This window comes from Arachis stenosperma, chromosome 3 (genome assembly GCF_014773155.1).
Source record: "Arachis stenosperma cultivar V10309 chromosome 3, arast.V10309.gnm1.PFL2, whole genome shotgun sequence".
NCBI classification, from domain to species: domain Eukaryota; kingdom Viridiplantae; phylum Streptophyta; class Magnoliopsida; order Fabales; family Fabaceae; genus Arachis; species Arachis stenosperma.
The window spans coordinates 54344380-54360953 of record NC_080379.1 but is presented as its reverse complement, the minus strand read 5'-3'; the positions used below and the strand labels follow the sequence as shown (position 1 = coordinate 54360953).

Here is a 16574-nt window from a genome sequence, read left to right as displayed (position 1 = left end):
GGAGAAAAATCTAATTCTCATCACAATTGATAAGGATAACTAGGATAGGACTTCCAGTTCTCATATATTGCCAAGAGTTTATTTTATAGTTATTTATTTATTTTAATTGTCATTTGAATTACTTGTCATACTTCTTCCTTATTTCCAAAACCCCCAATTTTACCTTTTTCATAGCCAATAATAAGAACATACCTCCCTACAATTCTTTGAGAAGACGACCTGAGGTTTAAATACTTCGGTTATCAATTTATTTAGGGATTTGTTAATTATGACAACCAAACGTTTGTACGAAGGAATTCTTGTTGGTTTAGAATCTATACTTACAACGCAATTTTATAAAATTCTTTACTAGCAAAAATCCTAACGTCAATCCCTATTCCCATTCCCTATTGAGAACGCATGGTTTGTTCTCACCCCAAAATCTTTCACCCTTTCAGTGACACATGTTTGAAGACTCAGTATGAAGCTGCAGACGATTAATAGATTTACTTATGATTCATGTCACTTTTATAGAGTTCCCTCGCCCTTGTCACTTTAGTTTCTATTTTATCCAGAGGGATATGGATTGTATCTGAGTTTCATTTGAATTTTTTCGTGTAATATTTATTACTATTAATAATTATGTGATTATTATTACTTGGTGTTCTTTGATGAATGATTTTGATTATTAACAAACAAGATTTTTTCGGAATTTTCTCAAAAATTGAAACGCGATATCGACGTAAAGGCTCAATATTAAGTAGATAATAAAAGAAAACAAGTTAGTAACTCCTACTTTTGGTACGATCATGACGTGCTAAAAGTTAGGGTGTTACAGATTCAACCCCTCTTCTCTAAGCCTTCTGGAACCTACCCCAAGGAAGAGAAGATAAGACTTATTGGGCTAAGGACAATAAGAAATTTAAGAGTCATTAAAATTCAAATTTATTTAGCTATATTTAAATTTGATTTGTTGTCAAAAGATTTGATTTGCTTTTGATTTATTTAATAGTATTTTTTGGAGTTTAAAATTTAAATTAAATTTGATCTCATCTATGAAGATCAAATATGATTTAAATTTATTAGCAAATTTTAGGTGTTTAATATATTTAAATCAAATATGATATAATTTAATAAGATCAAATATGATTTAAATTAGCTAGAGTTAATTTTGGAGTCATATCTTTTATTTAATTTTCAATTTTATAATTTTATTCTAAAAAAATTTGACCCACATTAAGGCTCATCTATTAGAAACTTATTTAAATACTTTTGTGAGACAATTTGAATATTTTTTATGAATAAATTTTATATGTGCTTTTATGCATATTTTTCTATTTATATTCAAGTAAAGTGAGTAATTTGTTTTGCTTGTTACATGAAGAAATTGAAGGATCTAACCTAATATAATTCTTAGTGTTAATTCTTTAATTTTCATCCCTTTGATCTACGTTGTCAAGAACAGGTTCTTTGTGTTAGGTGTTTTGGGATCCCTTTATATGTGAAGAAAAAGCCCAAATATTGGTATCCAGACCCATGAATAGTTGAAGTGGCTGAGGTGAGTTAGGGTTGAGAGTGAGAGGTCTCATTTGCAAGAAGAACACCAAACACTAGAGAGAAGAGACGAGAGAAAGTTATTTTCACACATATACAAAACTGTCTTTGTAAATTAGTTGTTGTAGATTCGTTAACCATTGGATCGAGCTCAAATTTGAACAGTGTATTTCAGACACTTGGTTCTTCATTTTTGCCTTTCGGATCTTCAATTAGATATCTCTAGCTGGAGATATTAGCCACACACATGAGCTTTATTTTTGTGGTATTTACATCTTCTTGTTCTTGTTTTGTAAACTTTGAAACTTTAGTTGTTTGACTTGTTGTATGCACGTTTTATGCAGTAATTTGTGACTTTCTTGTACCCTATTTGTCATCATAGTAAAATTATTTCAAAAAGAAAAACATCTTTTAAAAAATCTGGTCTTAGATATTTTTCCAATAATGATGCTTCTTTTGAACATCCATATCTTGATGAATTTGCATCATCCTCTAGAACTGAACCTGGTCCAAACAATTCAGGTTCGGGCTACTTGCCAAATATTGAGATTGCTTTCAAAATGCCACATTCTCTCAAAATAACCTTACATTCAAAAAGTCCTTTTGTTTAACAAAATTTTGGTTTGAAATCTTTTAAAAGAGGTGCTAAAACAGAAAATGAATTTATCAAAAGAAATGCACCCTTTTCAAAAATCAGAAAACGTCACTCTTTTAATAATTTTCAACATCAAAATCTCAATTAATTTCAGCAACATACTAACACTAACCATTGCTTTAATTGCAATAAACCTTATCACTCTTTTTCTCAATGTTTTATTGACAAAAGAAGAGTAGGAAACAAAACATACAAAGTTATTTGTGAGTTTAACGCTCTTGGGCAACCAAGATGGATTAACATCAAAGGATCCAAATCAATTTGGCATTAGAGCTTGTGTGTTTTATTCCTATCATTTGGCATTAGAGCTCAGATTTTGGGCATTTGGTTATTACTTGTTTGAGAGATAGAGGTAAATAATTCTATTAGGATGATAAGTTTGAATGGCACTAATTACCATATATGGAAGGATAAAATAAAGAATTTTTTGTTTGTCAAAAATCTAAATTTACCTATATTTTTTACACAGAAATCAGAATCTAAAATAGATGAAGAATGAGAGTTTGAACACCAGCAAATTTGTGATTTTATTAGACAATGAGTGGATGATAATATTTGTAATCACATTGCTAACGAGACTCATGTTAGGGTTTTGTGGAATCAAATTGAATCCTTGTATGATCCCAAGTCTGACAATAATACATTATATTTGTTGAATATGTTGATGAATTTGAGATACAAGGAAGGGTCATAGGTATTATTAGATCACTTGAATGAATTTCACGAAATTCTAGATCAGTTATCAAGTATGGAAATCAAGTTTGAAGATGAGGTTTAAGGATTGTGCTTGCTAAATACTCTACTGGATTCTTAAGAGACATTTTGTATCTCTCTTACTAATTCTACTCCGAATAAAGTGAACATGCAACTTGTTAAAGATGGCATTTTAAATGAAGAGATGAGAAAAAAGATGCATAATTCTTCATCACACTTTGAAATGTTAGTCACTAAAAATAGGGGAAAAATCTGAATAGAGGTGAAAAGGGTAGAGATAAAAACAAGAGTAAATCCAAGTAAAGATACAAGAATGTTGAGTCTCATTACTGTCATAAAATGGATCATGTCCAAAAATATTTCTTTTTTATATAAAGGAGAATAAAGGTAAATAAGAAAAGAAGGATGATGGTGTATCAGTTATTTCAAATGATCTTTTTACCGTTGATATTGTTGATTTTGAGTACAAGGTCAATCTTTTTTTAATAGCAACTAATAATAAAGTGAAACTAAAAACTATTATTTAATGTATAAAAAATTAATTACTAAATAAACAAAAATAAATACCTAAAAATAATTATATCTTTATTGTAGTTACAAATTAGTGTTTGTTTCGGTACGATGATTAATTAATACATATCGATACAATAAAAAAATTGACAAATAAAAAAATAACACATAGATTATTATTTTAATCAACATTAATTTTTTATATTTTACTTTTAAAATATCATAATAATGTACATACTAAAATACCCTTATAATAAGAAAAAGTATAAGGAGCCAATGGAATGTTTGTACAATGTGTACAATAGAGATTTAAGTAAGAAGTATTAGAAATATAATCATTAATAATACCTTTTTTCATCAGCTGAAGCTTTTGGAATGAATGGTATCATGACATGGTATAAGAACTCTAAGTCTGAAAGGTTAAGAGTTTGATCTTTGGTGAACTTGAAAATCAGTTCAAATTTTTTGGACGAGGACCTAAGATGTTTATTATCCCTAGTACTCAGATGGTTATTCTAGATAGTATAGGTGATGTTTATTTTATAACTCAATAGCTCATTATACACGTTGTACACTTAAACCATTGGCTCCCTAGCACTACCCTTATAATAATTATGCAAAGACAAATGTATCATTCTCCATCTCTATCTGGTCTATCCCTCGCTCTTCCTCTGCTTCTTCCCCTTCCAACAATATTCCTTCCTGGAGGTCGTCGCCGGCATCAACCTTAATCATGCTGACATTGCCGGACACCTTCCGGGTGAGTTTAGCCTCTTGACCGGCATGGCACTTTTCCACGTCAATTCCATCAGGTTCTGCGGAATCATGCCTCCATGTTTGAGGAATCTCACTCTTATCCTTGAATTTGATATTAGTAACAATCGATTCGTTGGTGGCTTTCTCAATTGGTTCTCAAATGGTCACACTTTAAGTATCTCGATAGCAGATACAATGATTTCGAAGGGTCTTTGTCGTCACAACTATTCGAGACAAATCTGAATGCAATCTTCTTGAACAATAATCGTTTTACCGTTGTTCTCCCTATCACACTCGGTAAATTCAAGGCTTCCATTATTACTTAACAATAAGATTACAGGTTGCATTCTAAAATCGATTTGAAAGTTGAAGTTGAATGAGATTATATTATCCCCAACAAACTCTGTAAGTACTTCCCTCAAGAGTTTGGGATGATGGAGAATTTGAATGTTTTGGATCTTAGCAATAACAATTTTGTAGGTATTCTACCTAAATTGGCAGGTTTGAAGAACGTGGAAGTTATAGATATTGCTAACAATGAACTTAGTGATTATGTGTCTGATTCTATTTGTCAATTACCCTATCTATCCCTTTAGGAGTGACATTTCTTGTGCAAAAAGATAACACTCCCAACAGTAGCCACGCCATCACCGCACCCTTTTCTTCCTTTGAGGCTCAAGGTTTCTTGATCCAGATCTGTTAGTTATGGTAGTAATAGGAGCTTCTCCGACAACTTTTTCAGGAGAATTTCCACTTGATTTGATGACTGTACTCTTTGTTGGGTGGAGTCTCACTGTGATCAAAGCACAAGTAGGAGTCTTTTTCTTTTGCTGTGGCACCGCTGCCATGAACAGCCACCACCACCACCATTGCATGAAGGAAAGAGTGAGGTGTGGAAGTATATTCTCTAGGTTCATGATGACATCATCTTCATGTTAAGGGAGGAGTATTATCGAGAAGGGAAGAAGAGGAAGAGACGGGAATAGGAATATATTTGTCATTTTATAAATAATTATAAGGGTATTCTAGTATAGGCATTGATATAATATATATTTAAAAACAAGATAAATTAAATACCAACGTAAAAAATATGTCCATGTGTTCTGTTTTAATTTATCAGTATTTTATCGTATTAATACATATAAATTTATCATGGTACGAAGCAAACATCTTATAAATTATGATACTTTAGAACGATTAAGCATAGTATACATACATGGTGAACGGCACGTAATATCATCAGCGGGAACGAGACTAATGAAAATCTGCAACAAATGCAACGTCATCAGCTTGAATAGGAGAATAGATTGTGTTTTAAGTATGATCTATAGGCGTCGCAATGAGGATTTTTTTTTTTATTCCGGATTTGTGAATTCTCTTTTGCTTTTGCTGTTCTGTAGCATTGCACACTCAATTACTATTGTCTCCCTTCCCCCCCCCCCCCCCCCCCCTCTTTTTTTTTTTTCCCTCTTTCCAGTGCCCATCTTCCCCCGGGAGGTTGAGTCTTCAGATCAGTTTTATGTATTTCTATACTATCTATCAAGCCATTGTTTTGTAACATTAGTTTCACCGAGTACCAAGTACACACATCACATCAAATAACATCTCTACCTCCCTTCCCCTTTGCAGTCTTAACTTGTTTTGAAAAACAAATAATAATAAAATTAAAATGAAAAAAAAAAACATCACAAACCGTCTAACTGCCCAACTAATAATGCTATGTCGTGTTTTATGGCAACAAAGCCTTTATCTCTCTCTTCAATCATGACATAGGCTTTTGTGGTTTTAAACAGTACTAAGCCCAAGCCCTCTATCTCACAACGCTGTCCAAGCAAAAGCTACTGGGCTTTTAACTTGGTGATAGGCATTGCTCCACACAATGCTACCAAACCCATACCTAGCTTTATTTTTTGTACCCTTCTTAGAAACAAACGTGACAGTGTACGTTTTACTCTCACCTACTTTTCCAAACACAAGCCTGGTGGGCTTCACTGTTACACTCACAGCCGGCGGGACATTCACGGTCACATTGTAAACCGAATCGGCCTCGCCAACATTGGTCAGCCTCCGTGTGTACCGGACAACCCTCTTGCCACCAAACATGACCGAGAATGAAGGGTAATTCAATTGGCCAGGGTCAGAGAACTTCTTGGTGCAATTGAAACCGGAGTGCTTGATTAAGATTTGCAATTGTTCTGGGCTATAGCCCAAGGAGCACAAGAATTTAACGTAGTCACTTGTGGAGGCATCATAGACAAGCCCAGGGGAGAGAGCCTTCTGTGGGTTGACGTGGCCTGAACCGTGAGCCCATGGGTTGGAGAACGAGCCTTCGGCGGCATCATGGAGTAGCGACCGGGTGTTGTCGCGGGTGTAGGCTGTCGTCATGAGTGCCGATTTGATTGCACTGGGACTCCATTCTGGGTGAGCTGCTTTCAGCAACGCAGCCAACCCACTTATGTGCGGACATGACATTGAAGTACCTACAATTCCATAAACCACAAATCCACAATCAATGAATCATCAACAAATATACAAAGCACTAAATTCTCAAATGCACCACTGTTCAATTTCCCACCCCAGTAAACTGTAAATATAATATAGTAACTAGATAGCATGGTTTAAATTACCATAATAATATGTTTGCTCAAAATTTATCAAACAAAGTACATCAATATAGATTAGGTCATTAATAAAGCTTTGATAGTATATAGCACATTTTTATCTAGATGTAAATACATAACCAATGAACACAGTAGTTTATTAACAAATGACAATTTGAATTTCAGATCATCAAACACTGTATATTTGCTGAAATTTAAAACACGAGGCGACAATTGGACAAATATGTTGGCAGAGGAATAAAGAGAGAAGAAACAAAATACCTGACATGATGTTGAACTTAGTCTTGCGAGTGTCCTGAGCCAGCCCAGAGGGCCCAATGGCTTCTGACCAAGCAGCGAGAATATTGACACCAGGCCCAATAACATCAGGTTTTAGTATCTGCCTCGTCACGGTATTGGGCCCTCTCGAACTGAAAGCAGCCACAACAGGCGACGGCCTAACGTTCAAAACCGTCCCACCGAAACTCAAAACTGCTGTCGCCTTCGGATCCGACCCGACATACTCCCTGATCTGGTCCCCAACAATCCTCCCAACTGCCACCGCCGGCAACAAATGACTATCGGCCACCAACTCCTCCCCACTCTCCGCCGTGTTTGCAAGAATCATCCCGACACCACCGGCGTCCCTCACAACCTGTCCCTTCTCAACCCTCGCATTCATCCCCCTATCGCAAAGAACCACTTTTCCCTTCACCAAATCCGGGTCAAGCGAACCGGGCAGACAAATGCTACTAGACTGGTTCGAATTCTTAAAATAAACCAAACTGACCGGTTCAGTTCCCATCCCTTTCCCATTATAAAGCGAAACCCCAGAAAACTTCTTGTTACCAAGAACCGCAAAAGCCGGGAAGTCACGGTCAAGTGTACCTGCCCCAACGGTCATAATCCACGGTGCCACGTTGGCAAGTGTGCTCTTACTGGGTCCACTGTTCCCCGCGGAGCATGCCACGAAGATCCTTTTCTCAACCGCCGCAAACGCGCCTATCGCGATTGTGTCACGGAAGTAAGGGGCGGAGCCGCCACCGAGGGAGAGCGAGAGCACGTCCACGCCGTCTTCAATTGCACGATCTATTCCGGCGAGAATGTCGGAGGCGAAACAGCCGTCGGTCCAACAAACCTTGTAGGCCGCCACGCGGGACTGCGGGGCCATCCCACGGGCCGTTCCGGTGGCGTATCCTAAAAGGCTTGCGTTAGCCACCGGCGACCCCGCTGCTGTGCTCGCCGTGTGAGTTCCATGGCCGTCTTTGTCGCGTGCGGACACAGGCTCCTTCTGTCTCCCTGGGTAACCGCTTCCGGAATTTCCGGACGCCATGTGGAACCCTCTGGAGAAGCTTCGGGCCCCGATGAGCTTCTTGTTGCAGAGTTTTGGAGAGAAGTCCGGGCCTGATTCGCATTGTCCGCGCCACCGGGCCGGGATCTCAGGCATTCCTGCGTCATCGAAGCTTTTGGATTCGGGCCAGACGCCGGTGTCGAGTACGCCGATAATAACGTCATTTAGAGCCCGTCCTAGGTCCTCGGCACTGTGGCCGGCCCACAGGGTGGTTTGGGTTTCGAGGCCAAGGAACTCGGGTGTTCGTGTAGTGTGGAGTTGGTAGAGTGTGTCCTCGTAGAGGCCAAGGACTGAGCCCGAGGCGAGAAGGGCTTGGGCCTGTTGTGGGTCGAGAGAGGCAGCAAAACCGTTGTAAGCTGTTTTGTAAGAATAGAGAAGTGGATCCGAATCTGAATCTGAATTAGTTGAGAGAGATTGAAGGCTTGCAATGTACCAGTCATGGTGGGTGGAATATATGGAAGGCTTTTGGTTGTGGTTCATGTGAACAATGTAGGTTTTCTTCTTTGCCACATTATTAATGGGTGATTCTAACGAAGATGAAGAAGAAGAATGTGAGAGGCAGAGGAAGAAGCAGAAGAAGAAAATGGAAGGCATTTTCTCCATGTGAAAGGGGGAAAGGGGAATGAAAAGAAGATGGGGTGTGATTTGATGATTTAAATAAAAGAGAGGGGAATGTGAAGGAGGAGAAAGTAGTGGCAGTGATGGTGGGGAGTGTGTGTGTCAGATAATGGAAGAGAGAACAGACGAGGGACTCTTGTTCCCTTTTTATAATTAAAATATTAAGGAAAGGTGTTTCTTAATGGATCCTTTCTTTAATTAATCTTCTGCAATAATGCCAGCATCAATACTTGAATAGTAATTTTCGGGTAATTTTCTAATTAATTAATACAACTCATTTTATAATGAATATATGTGTAAACTTATTGTATGACATTTTAATAGTTTTTGCAGGTCTTTTTGTCACTTTGGACTTTCTGTCATGTTGATCAGAGGAAAAAAAAGACATAAATATTATAGCGTCTATCACTTTATATTTAAGTTATTAAAAAAATAAATAAATAATATTTAATAAATTTTATATAATTTATTTTTTATTTTAAATATTTTAATTTTTATCTTAAAAAAAATTAAATAATTTAAACATCATAATAAAGACACTATAAAATTCACAAAGAAAAAAAGAAAGCAATAAGCATATTTGTTGTTCTTAAAAAATGTGTTTGATAAAATTTATGTAGTAAAATCAATGTTGCGGACATTTTTTAATTTCCAAATATTTATATTTGTAAGGTCATGCATATATTTCTCTTATTCAAAAGTTAAATTAATAACACTAATTGGTTTGGAAATTAAATTAAAGGTCTACCCATAAATCATAATTATATGCATGTCCCGGGGGAAAAATGCAACAATTTCTCTTTGTAAGTAAATGTATTAAAATTGTGATTAGGAAACATTGCTTTACCATGATGTCATCGATTCCGTTACCTGCTTTTGTACGCGTTTCTTGACTTATTGGGCTGCTAATGCTTTTATATTCTCCATAATCACGCTAGGCATGCTTGATAAAGGGAATATCATCGTGAATTATTATTATTAGGGTAAAATATTATTTTAGTTGATGATGTTTGGGTTAAATTTTAATTTAATTTTTAATATTTTAAATATTTTAGTGCTGTTCCAAAAAATTTAAGATAAATTTAATGTAGTTCTATCATTAAATTTGTTATTAATAATTAAAATATATTTTTTGTAAAAAATTCTAAATCTTAACAATTAATTGTTAATACTTTAAAATTTTAAAAAAAAATATTAGTAATGGCCGAAGGATTAATTTTATTTATATATTGAAATTAAATGCTATTAACTCTTCAATATGTAAACTGTTTGTGTCAAATTTAAAAACAAGGCAATATTAAACTCGCATAAAACTTTTTTATACGTTTAAAATTTTTTAAAAATAGAATAAGATGTTTGAAAAGTCAGAACCAAATTAAAATTCTGTCCAAATATTAAGAACTAAAAATAATATTTTATTATTATTATTATTATTATTAAAGATTAGTTAACGTATACTTTTAAGATTATTATCAAAAAAGTAAATATGTTGTTTTATATATTAAAAAATTTAAATTTTATATCTTTTCAATTGTTAGAAATCAAGAATATATATACCTGTGTGTGTCTATTATTTGTCTATTTAATATATATATATATATATACCTGTGTGTGTCTATTATTTGTCTATTTATCTATTTATTTATCTAATAAAATTAAACATTCAAACGTTTTTTAAACAAAGTCTCTAACCAATTCTATTACCTGTTGTTGCTTTTTCTTCTTTCTCCTCCTACGTATGTGTTGTTACTATTGCATCTTTCTCTTCCTCCTCTCTCTTTATCTTCTTTGTACTTCTTTCTTTAATATCATCGTCATCATTGTTATTGTTGTCGTCATCGTCACTGCCACTGCTATAATATCCTACCATACAAAGCTTTACGTTTAAGTTCGTAAATCAGAAATGGTGGAGTATTACGACATCTAAAAGTAAAATACAAATATAGATATATAAGAAAAGAAGCTTAACTAGGAGCCTTGAAGAAAAGTTAAATAAAACAGAAATCAAAAGTCACATAACCATAAAACGCGTGATTAGTGAAATAGAAGAAATACAATACATATGAGATAAGAGTTTCAAAAGGAATGCATATTAGCAAGCTCCAGACTTGACCTGCGAAACAAAGACCAGTTAGAGTAAATATATACAGATACACAACCCAAAAGTTTACCAAAATACAAGTTATAAATTCTGTTTCTCCAAGTCAACCTCTAGGAGGGACAAGATACAAATATATACAAAGTAAAGAACATATATACATATATAAAAACTAAATACATAATAAAAATCTCAAAATCCATAGATCTTCGCTTCAAGTGAGTCTTCAGCACGCTTAGCAAGGTAACTCGCATCCTGCATTTGAAAAATAACAGAACATGTATGGAATGAGAATCGGGAGTTCTCAGTATAGTAAAGGTGTCCATATAGATAATAAATAACGTCCCGAAAAGCCAAAAGCATTCTAAAATTCGCAACAGTTCAAATCAAATCCTAGAGTTCTCACTAAGCCAGAAGCAAGGTAACTATATCTAAGAATTTTTTTATCCTAACTCTTCGTTTTCTGCTCTCTGCGAACCCCAAATTCACCGAGTGAAACAACCCTCAACGCCTCCTTCATCCGCCAGAGGGATCTCTTAGAAGCAAACACAAGCAAGATAGAAAAGGAAAGCATAATTATGGAACAGATACAACAAATAGAATATGTAGCAGCTCATTACAGATAGGCAGTTAGGCAAGCTAAAACAAATGCAAACTCAAACAAAACATACAAGTGTATATGATGCATGTCTGTCCTATGGCCGATGAGCTCATCTGTTATCCAGCCAAACCCGACATGTCCGATAGTGAACCTTGGATAGTCCCTGCATGCGTGCATCCCCAAGAGTCTATGCATATATATAATCAATCATTTATCATCTCATTGGGAGAATTCGAGGAGTTAAAGTGCTCAGTCACATTTTGCGACGGAGGGTTAACAGAGTATCGAATCTCAACCTAGAGCAAGTGTTGGCAAGCCACTGCATCTACCCAGAAAAATTCGTGTCTCAGATAATATAATGCAATGCAAGATGGATCTTTCATATCATCAATATCATTCATCAATATCATTATCACAATTCATCAACATCATCATGATCCTTATTCATATCTTATATCACTTTACCCATGTCTTATTAATTCAATTTTGCACTTCACAAACCTCCTTTAATGTCAACCTAACTCCCTCACTAGGTTTACTCCCTTTCCTAAGCCTAACTCTAGGTCTACTCACTTCACAAATAAGGATTATAGAAGTTTAAAAAGATAGAGAAGTAGTTAAAAACTCAAAATTGCACTTTTCAGCAAAGTATAGGTCCTGTGTACGTGAGCCTCCTGCTGCGTATGCGAGTATTTTGGGCAGAGGACCCATAAACCATCAAAAGTACACAATTCTCAATATCCAAGAACCAAAATCCAAAAATATAAGACAGGTAAGGGCTGGATAAGAAATTTGAATTTCTTACCACTTCTTTCAGATGAATTTGAAGGGCTCGGGGAGACGGTCACGTGGCCGAAAAACGGTGCGACGATCAGAGCTCCAAATTGAAAGTTAGAAGAAATTGAAATTAAAAGTGGAATAGAGGTTAGTGTTCTTGTGTTTTGCTTCTTCCTCAGCGTGGTTTGATGAAAGGTAAGGGAGGAAGGCTGAGTTAAGTTATATATATTAGGGCTTGGGCCCAATATGGGTCCGGTTGTCTGTTGGCCCAATTTTAGACCAAAATCTTTAAAATTAGTGTTTTAATTCATATTTTAAATATTTTTACTTCTCTAAAATATAAAACTTAATTTTCTAATCTCTTTGGCTCATAATTAATTTATTAGTTAATCATTTATTAATTTACCGAATTTTACATTTTACCCCTCTAATTATGAATTTTGTCCTGAAAATTCAATTACTTGAGAATATTTGTGGGTAATCCTTCCACATCTCCGATTCATGCTCCCAGGTGTGCTCTTTAAATTTGGCTCGACTCCACGCAACCTTTGCTAACGAGAATTCCTTTCAACGGAGTTTCTTGATACTAACATTGTCAATTCTGACCAGGATTACTTGAAACGTCAAATCTCCTTTCAATTGAATTGATTCGGGTTTTAAGACATGGCTTGCGTCAAAGGTATACTTCCGAAGCTGCGAAACGTGAAATATGTTGTGCAGGTTCAAAAGACGAGGTGGTAGAGCCATCCGATACACCATCGACCCAATTCTCTTCAGAATTTAAAATGGAGTAAATAACTATGATTCAGTTTCTTTGTCTTTATCGCTCTTCCAATACCTGTAGTCGGAGTAACCCTTAGAAACACATGGTTGCCCTCTTCAAACTCTAAAGGTTTTTGTCTCTGATCAACATAGCTTTTTTGACGACTTTGAGCGATAATGATTCTAGATCAGATCTTCCTAATCTGTTCTGTCGTCTCTGCCACCAACTCAGGCCCTAACAAACTTGATTCTCCGGCCTCATACCAATATAGTGGAGATTGACACTTCCTCGCATACAGAGCGTCATACGGAGCTATTCCGATACTCGCATGGTAATTATTGTTGTACACAAACTCCACTGGTGGCATGTATCAATCCCAACTTGCTGATTGGTCCAGCACACAAGTTCTCAGCATCTCTTCCAGAGTCTGTATTGTCCTCTCAGATTGACCATCGATTTAAGGATGGTACGTAGTGTTTAGGCATAATCGAGTCTCGAGCAGTTTCTGGAAGGCTCCCTAAAACCAAAAAGTGATATGAGAATCTCTGTCAGAAACTATAGCCATAGGCACACCATGCAGCCTTACAATTTCTCTAATGTATAAATACGCCAACTTTTCCAAGGTATAGCTCATACGGGCAGGCAAGAAATGGCCAGATTTAGTCAACCAATCAACAATTATCCATATAGCATCAAATCCCGTTCTAGTTCTCGACAAACTAGACACGAAATCTATGGTGATAGCTTCTCATTTTCACTGTGGAATCTCTAAGTGTTGTAGTATTTCGAACAGCTTCTGATGTTCAATATTAACCTTCTGACAAGTCAAGCATTTAGAAACATGCACTGCTACGTCATTTTTTATTTCTGGCCACCAAAACATTGTCTTTAGGTCTTGATACATCTTGGTAGCCCCAAAATAAATCGAGAATCCACTCTTGTGAGCCTCTGTCTGCACATCATGCCTTAAATCTCCCACATTCGGCACACAAATCCTTCCTTTGTACCTCAAAACTCCTGTCCTGTTGTGACTAACCTCTCCTTGTTTCCTCTGTTCTATTTCTTGCAATATTTTCTACAATTCCTGATCATTCTGTTGAGCCTTCTGAATCTCAATCTTGAAAATACTGGAGATATGCAACTGGTGTACGAACACATTCCCAGCTACCTCTCTAACACCCAAGTTAAGGTTCCCAAATTCTCTCAACAACTTCTCTTCTTTGATCATCATCCAAGCAAAATTTAAGGACTTTCGAACTCAGTGCATCTACCACCACATTAGCTTTTTTCAGATGATAACTCAGCTCAAAATCATAATTCTTTAGCAATTCCATCCATCTCCTCTGGCGCATATTAAGCTCTTTCTGATCGAAGAGGTATTTCTAGCTCTTATGATCAGAGAAGACTCAGAATTTAACCCCATAAAGATAGTGCATCCATACTTTCAATGCAAACACAGTCGCAGCAAGTTTCAAGTCGTGAGTCGGGTAATTCACCTCGCGAGGTCTTAACTGACGAGAAGCGTAAGCTACGATATTTCTGTGATGCCCCAGCACACACTTTAGACCCTTTAAGGAAGCATCACAATAAACCTCGAATCGCTCAATGGGTTTAGGCAACACCAATACTGGCACTATAGTTAAGAATTTAGGCCTATCTTATGGTAACTAGCCTAAATATTTACGCAACATTATATATTAACTAGAAGAAACTAAAACTATACCTTGACTGACTTCATCCCAAGCCCCAAAACACCTCAAGACTTTGTTTCCACAAGTTTTCAAGCCTCCAAATCCCATTTGACAAGCTTCCAACTACCAAAGTTTAGTTCCAAGCATACTATTTTGCCAATTTGATTTCAAATCACATGAAAAAAATTCAATCTAATTCCATACAATTTTATACATAACAACAATTTCAATATCTAAACTTCATAAAATCAAAGAATTTAAAGGGGATATAAGTTCTTCAGCTTTATCCACTAAACAATTAGATGAAACTCAGCTAGTTATATCTCGCACTAGAGTACCCCTAAACCATCAAAATTACATAATTCTCAATACCCAAGAACCAAAATGAGAAAATTGAAGAGAGCTAAGGCTGGGTGAGAAATTCAAATTTCTTACCACTTTGTTCAAATGAATTTGAAGAACTCGACGAGACAGTCGCGTGGCCGCAAACGATGTGGCGATCGGAGTTCCGGATTGAATGTTAGAAGGAATTGAAATTGAAAGTGGAATGGAGGTTAGGGTTCTTGTGTTTTGCTTCTTCTCCAGCGTGGTTTGATGAAAGGTAAGAGAGGAAGGTTGATTTAGGCTAAAATCTTGAAAATTAGTGTTTTAATTCGTATTTTAAATATTTTTACTTCTCTAAAATATAAAATTTAATTTTCTAATTTCTTTAGCTCATAATTACTTTTTTAGTTAATTATTTATTAATTTATCAAATTTTACAACTACCTTCTTTTTCTCTCATTCTTTTTCTCTTCATTCTCTTTTATTATCATTATCATAATTATTGTCATCATCATCTTTTTTATTTTCATCTTTTTTTTTCTTTTATATATATTTAATAAAGATATTGAGCATAGAAATTTTAATACACAATATAAAAATTTAGTATACATTATAAAAAAAATTAGTGCACAACACATATGCTATATTCATAAGTTTATGGATTATTTCAAAACTTTTTATGCTATGTGAAAATTTATATATTATGTAATAAAATTTCTGTATTTTGTAATAAAATTTATGTGTTTTGTGATACAAATTTTGTACTGAAAAAAGTGTAAAAACAAAAATTCATATGCTGCTAGACACACATTTTTTACTTATTTTATACTAATTTAATTGCACTTAGTTACTAAAAATGGTGTACAATATAACATCACCGTTATTTATCTATGCGCTATTTATAATTTTATATATAGGAACATAATAATGACGCTCTCGTATTTATGTCAAAAGAGTATCGCATATTCATAGATTTATTAAACAAATTAAAAAGAATCGTAAAGATAACAAACTAATTTAAATTTAAATAAAAAATAATCTAACTAATATTTAAATATTATTTCAACATTTATAAAAAAATATTGGTAATATTAATGCACATGTTAACTAGTCTTTATAATAATAATAATAATAATAATAATAATAATAATAATAATAATAATAATGTGTGTCTGGTTAGTTATAGGGGGATTAAAGAGAGACTCCGAGTGCATGAGAATAAACTTAATTCGATATATAACTAAACCAGATTTTGTGAACTCTTGGTTTGCATATTTTTTTTTTCTGAAGAATGCTAGGGACCAGCAATTTTGGTGTTTTGTAATTATTAATTGGTCATTAATAATATTTTTAATGGTGTGAGATTACATCTAACGGTAAGAGATCATTCACTTTTATTTTAATAGTTAAATACTGGCCAGAAAATACAAAAATTATTGGTCCCCTAGACTTTTCCTTTTTTTTTTTTATTTTTCATTTGCAAAATAAAAAATGCTTGCACTCCAGTTTGACCATTTATGAATTAATTTATATGATTTAGTTGATTAATTTATTTATAGATCTTGTTTACATATATTTCATTA

General features: G+C 34.7%; 1 protein-coding gene across 1 annotated transcript; it reads right to left on the bottom strand.

The window, feature by feature from the left end:
* Positions 1 to 5865: 5865 nt before the first annotated feature.
* LOC130970664 (subtilisin-like protease SBT1.8) lies at positions 5866 to 8828 on the bottom strand. The gene is made up of 2 exons (XM_057896821.1): positions 7051 to 8828; positions 5866 to 6648 (listed from the first exon to the last, which is right to left on the bottom strand). The coding sequence occupies exons 1-2, from the start codon at positions 8720 to 8722 to the stop codon at positions 5984 to 5986; spliced, it is 2337 nt and encodes a 778-aa protein (XP_057752804.1). The 5' UTR covers positions 8723 to 8828; the 3' UTR covers positions 5866 to 5983.
* Between the last annotated feature and the right edge of the window lie 7746 nt (positions 8829 to 16574).

Excerpts from the sequence above, each read along its gene's own strand:
- LOC130970664 (XM_057896821.1), bottom strand. The coding sequence starts at position 8,722 with ATGGAGAAAATGCCTTCCATTTTCTTCTTCTGCTTCTTCCTCTGCCTC. Across the intron at positions 6,649-7,050 it reads TAAGTTCAACATCATGTCAG|GTACTTCAATGTCATGTCCG; the intron begins GTATTTTGTTTC and ends ATGGAATTGTAG.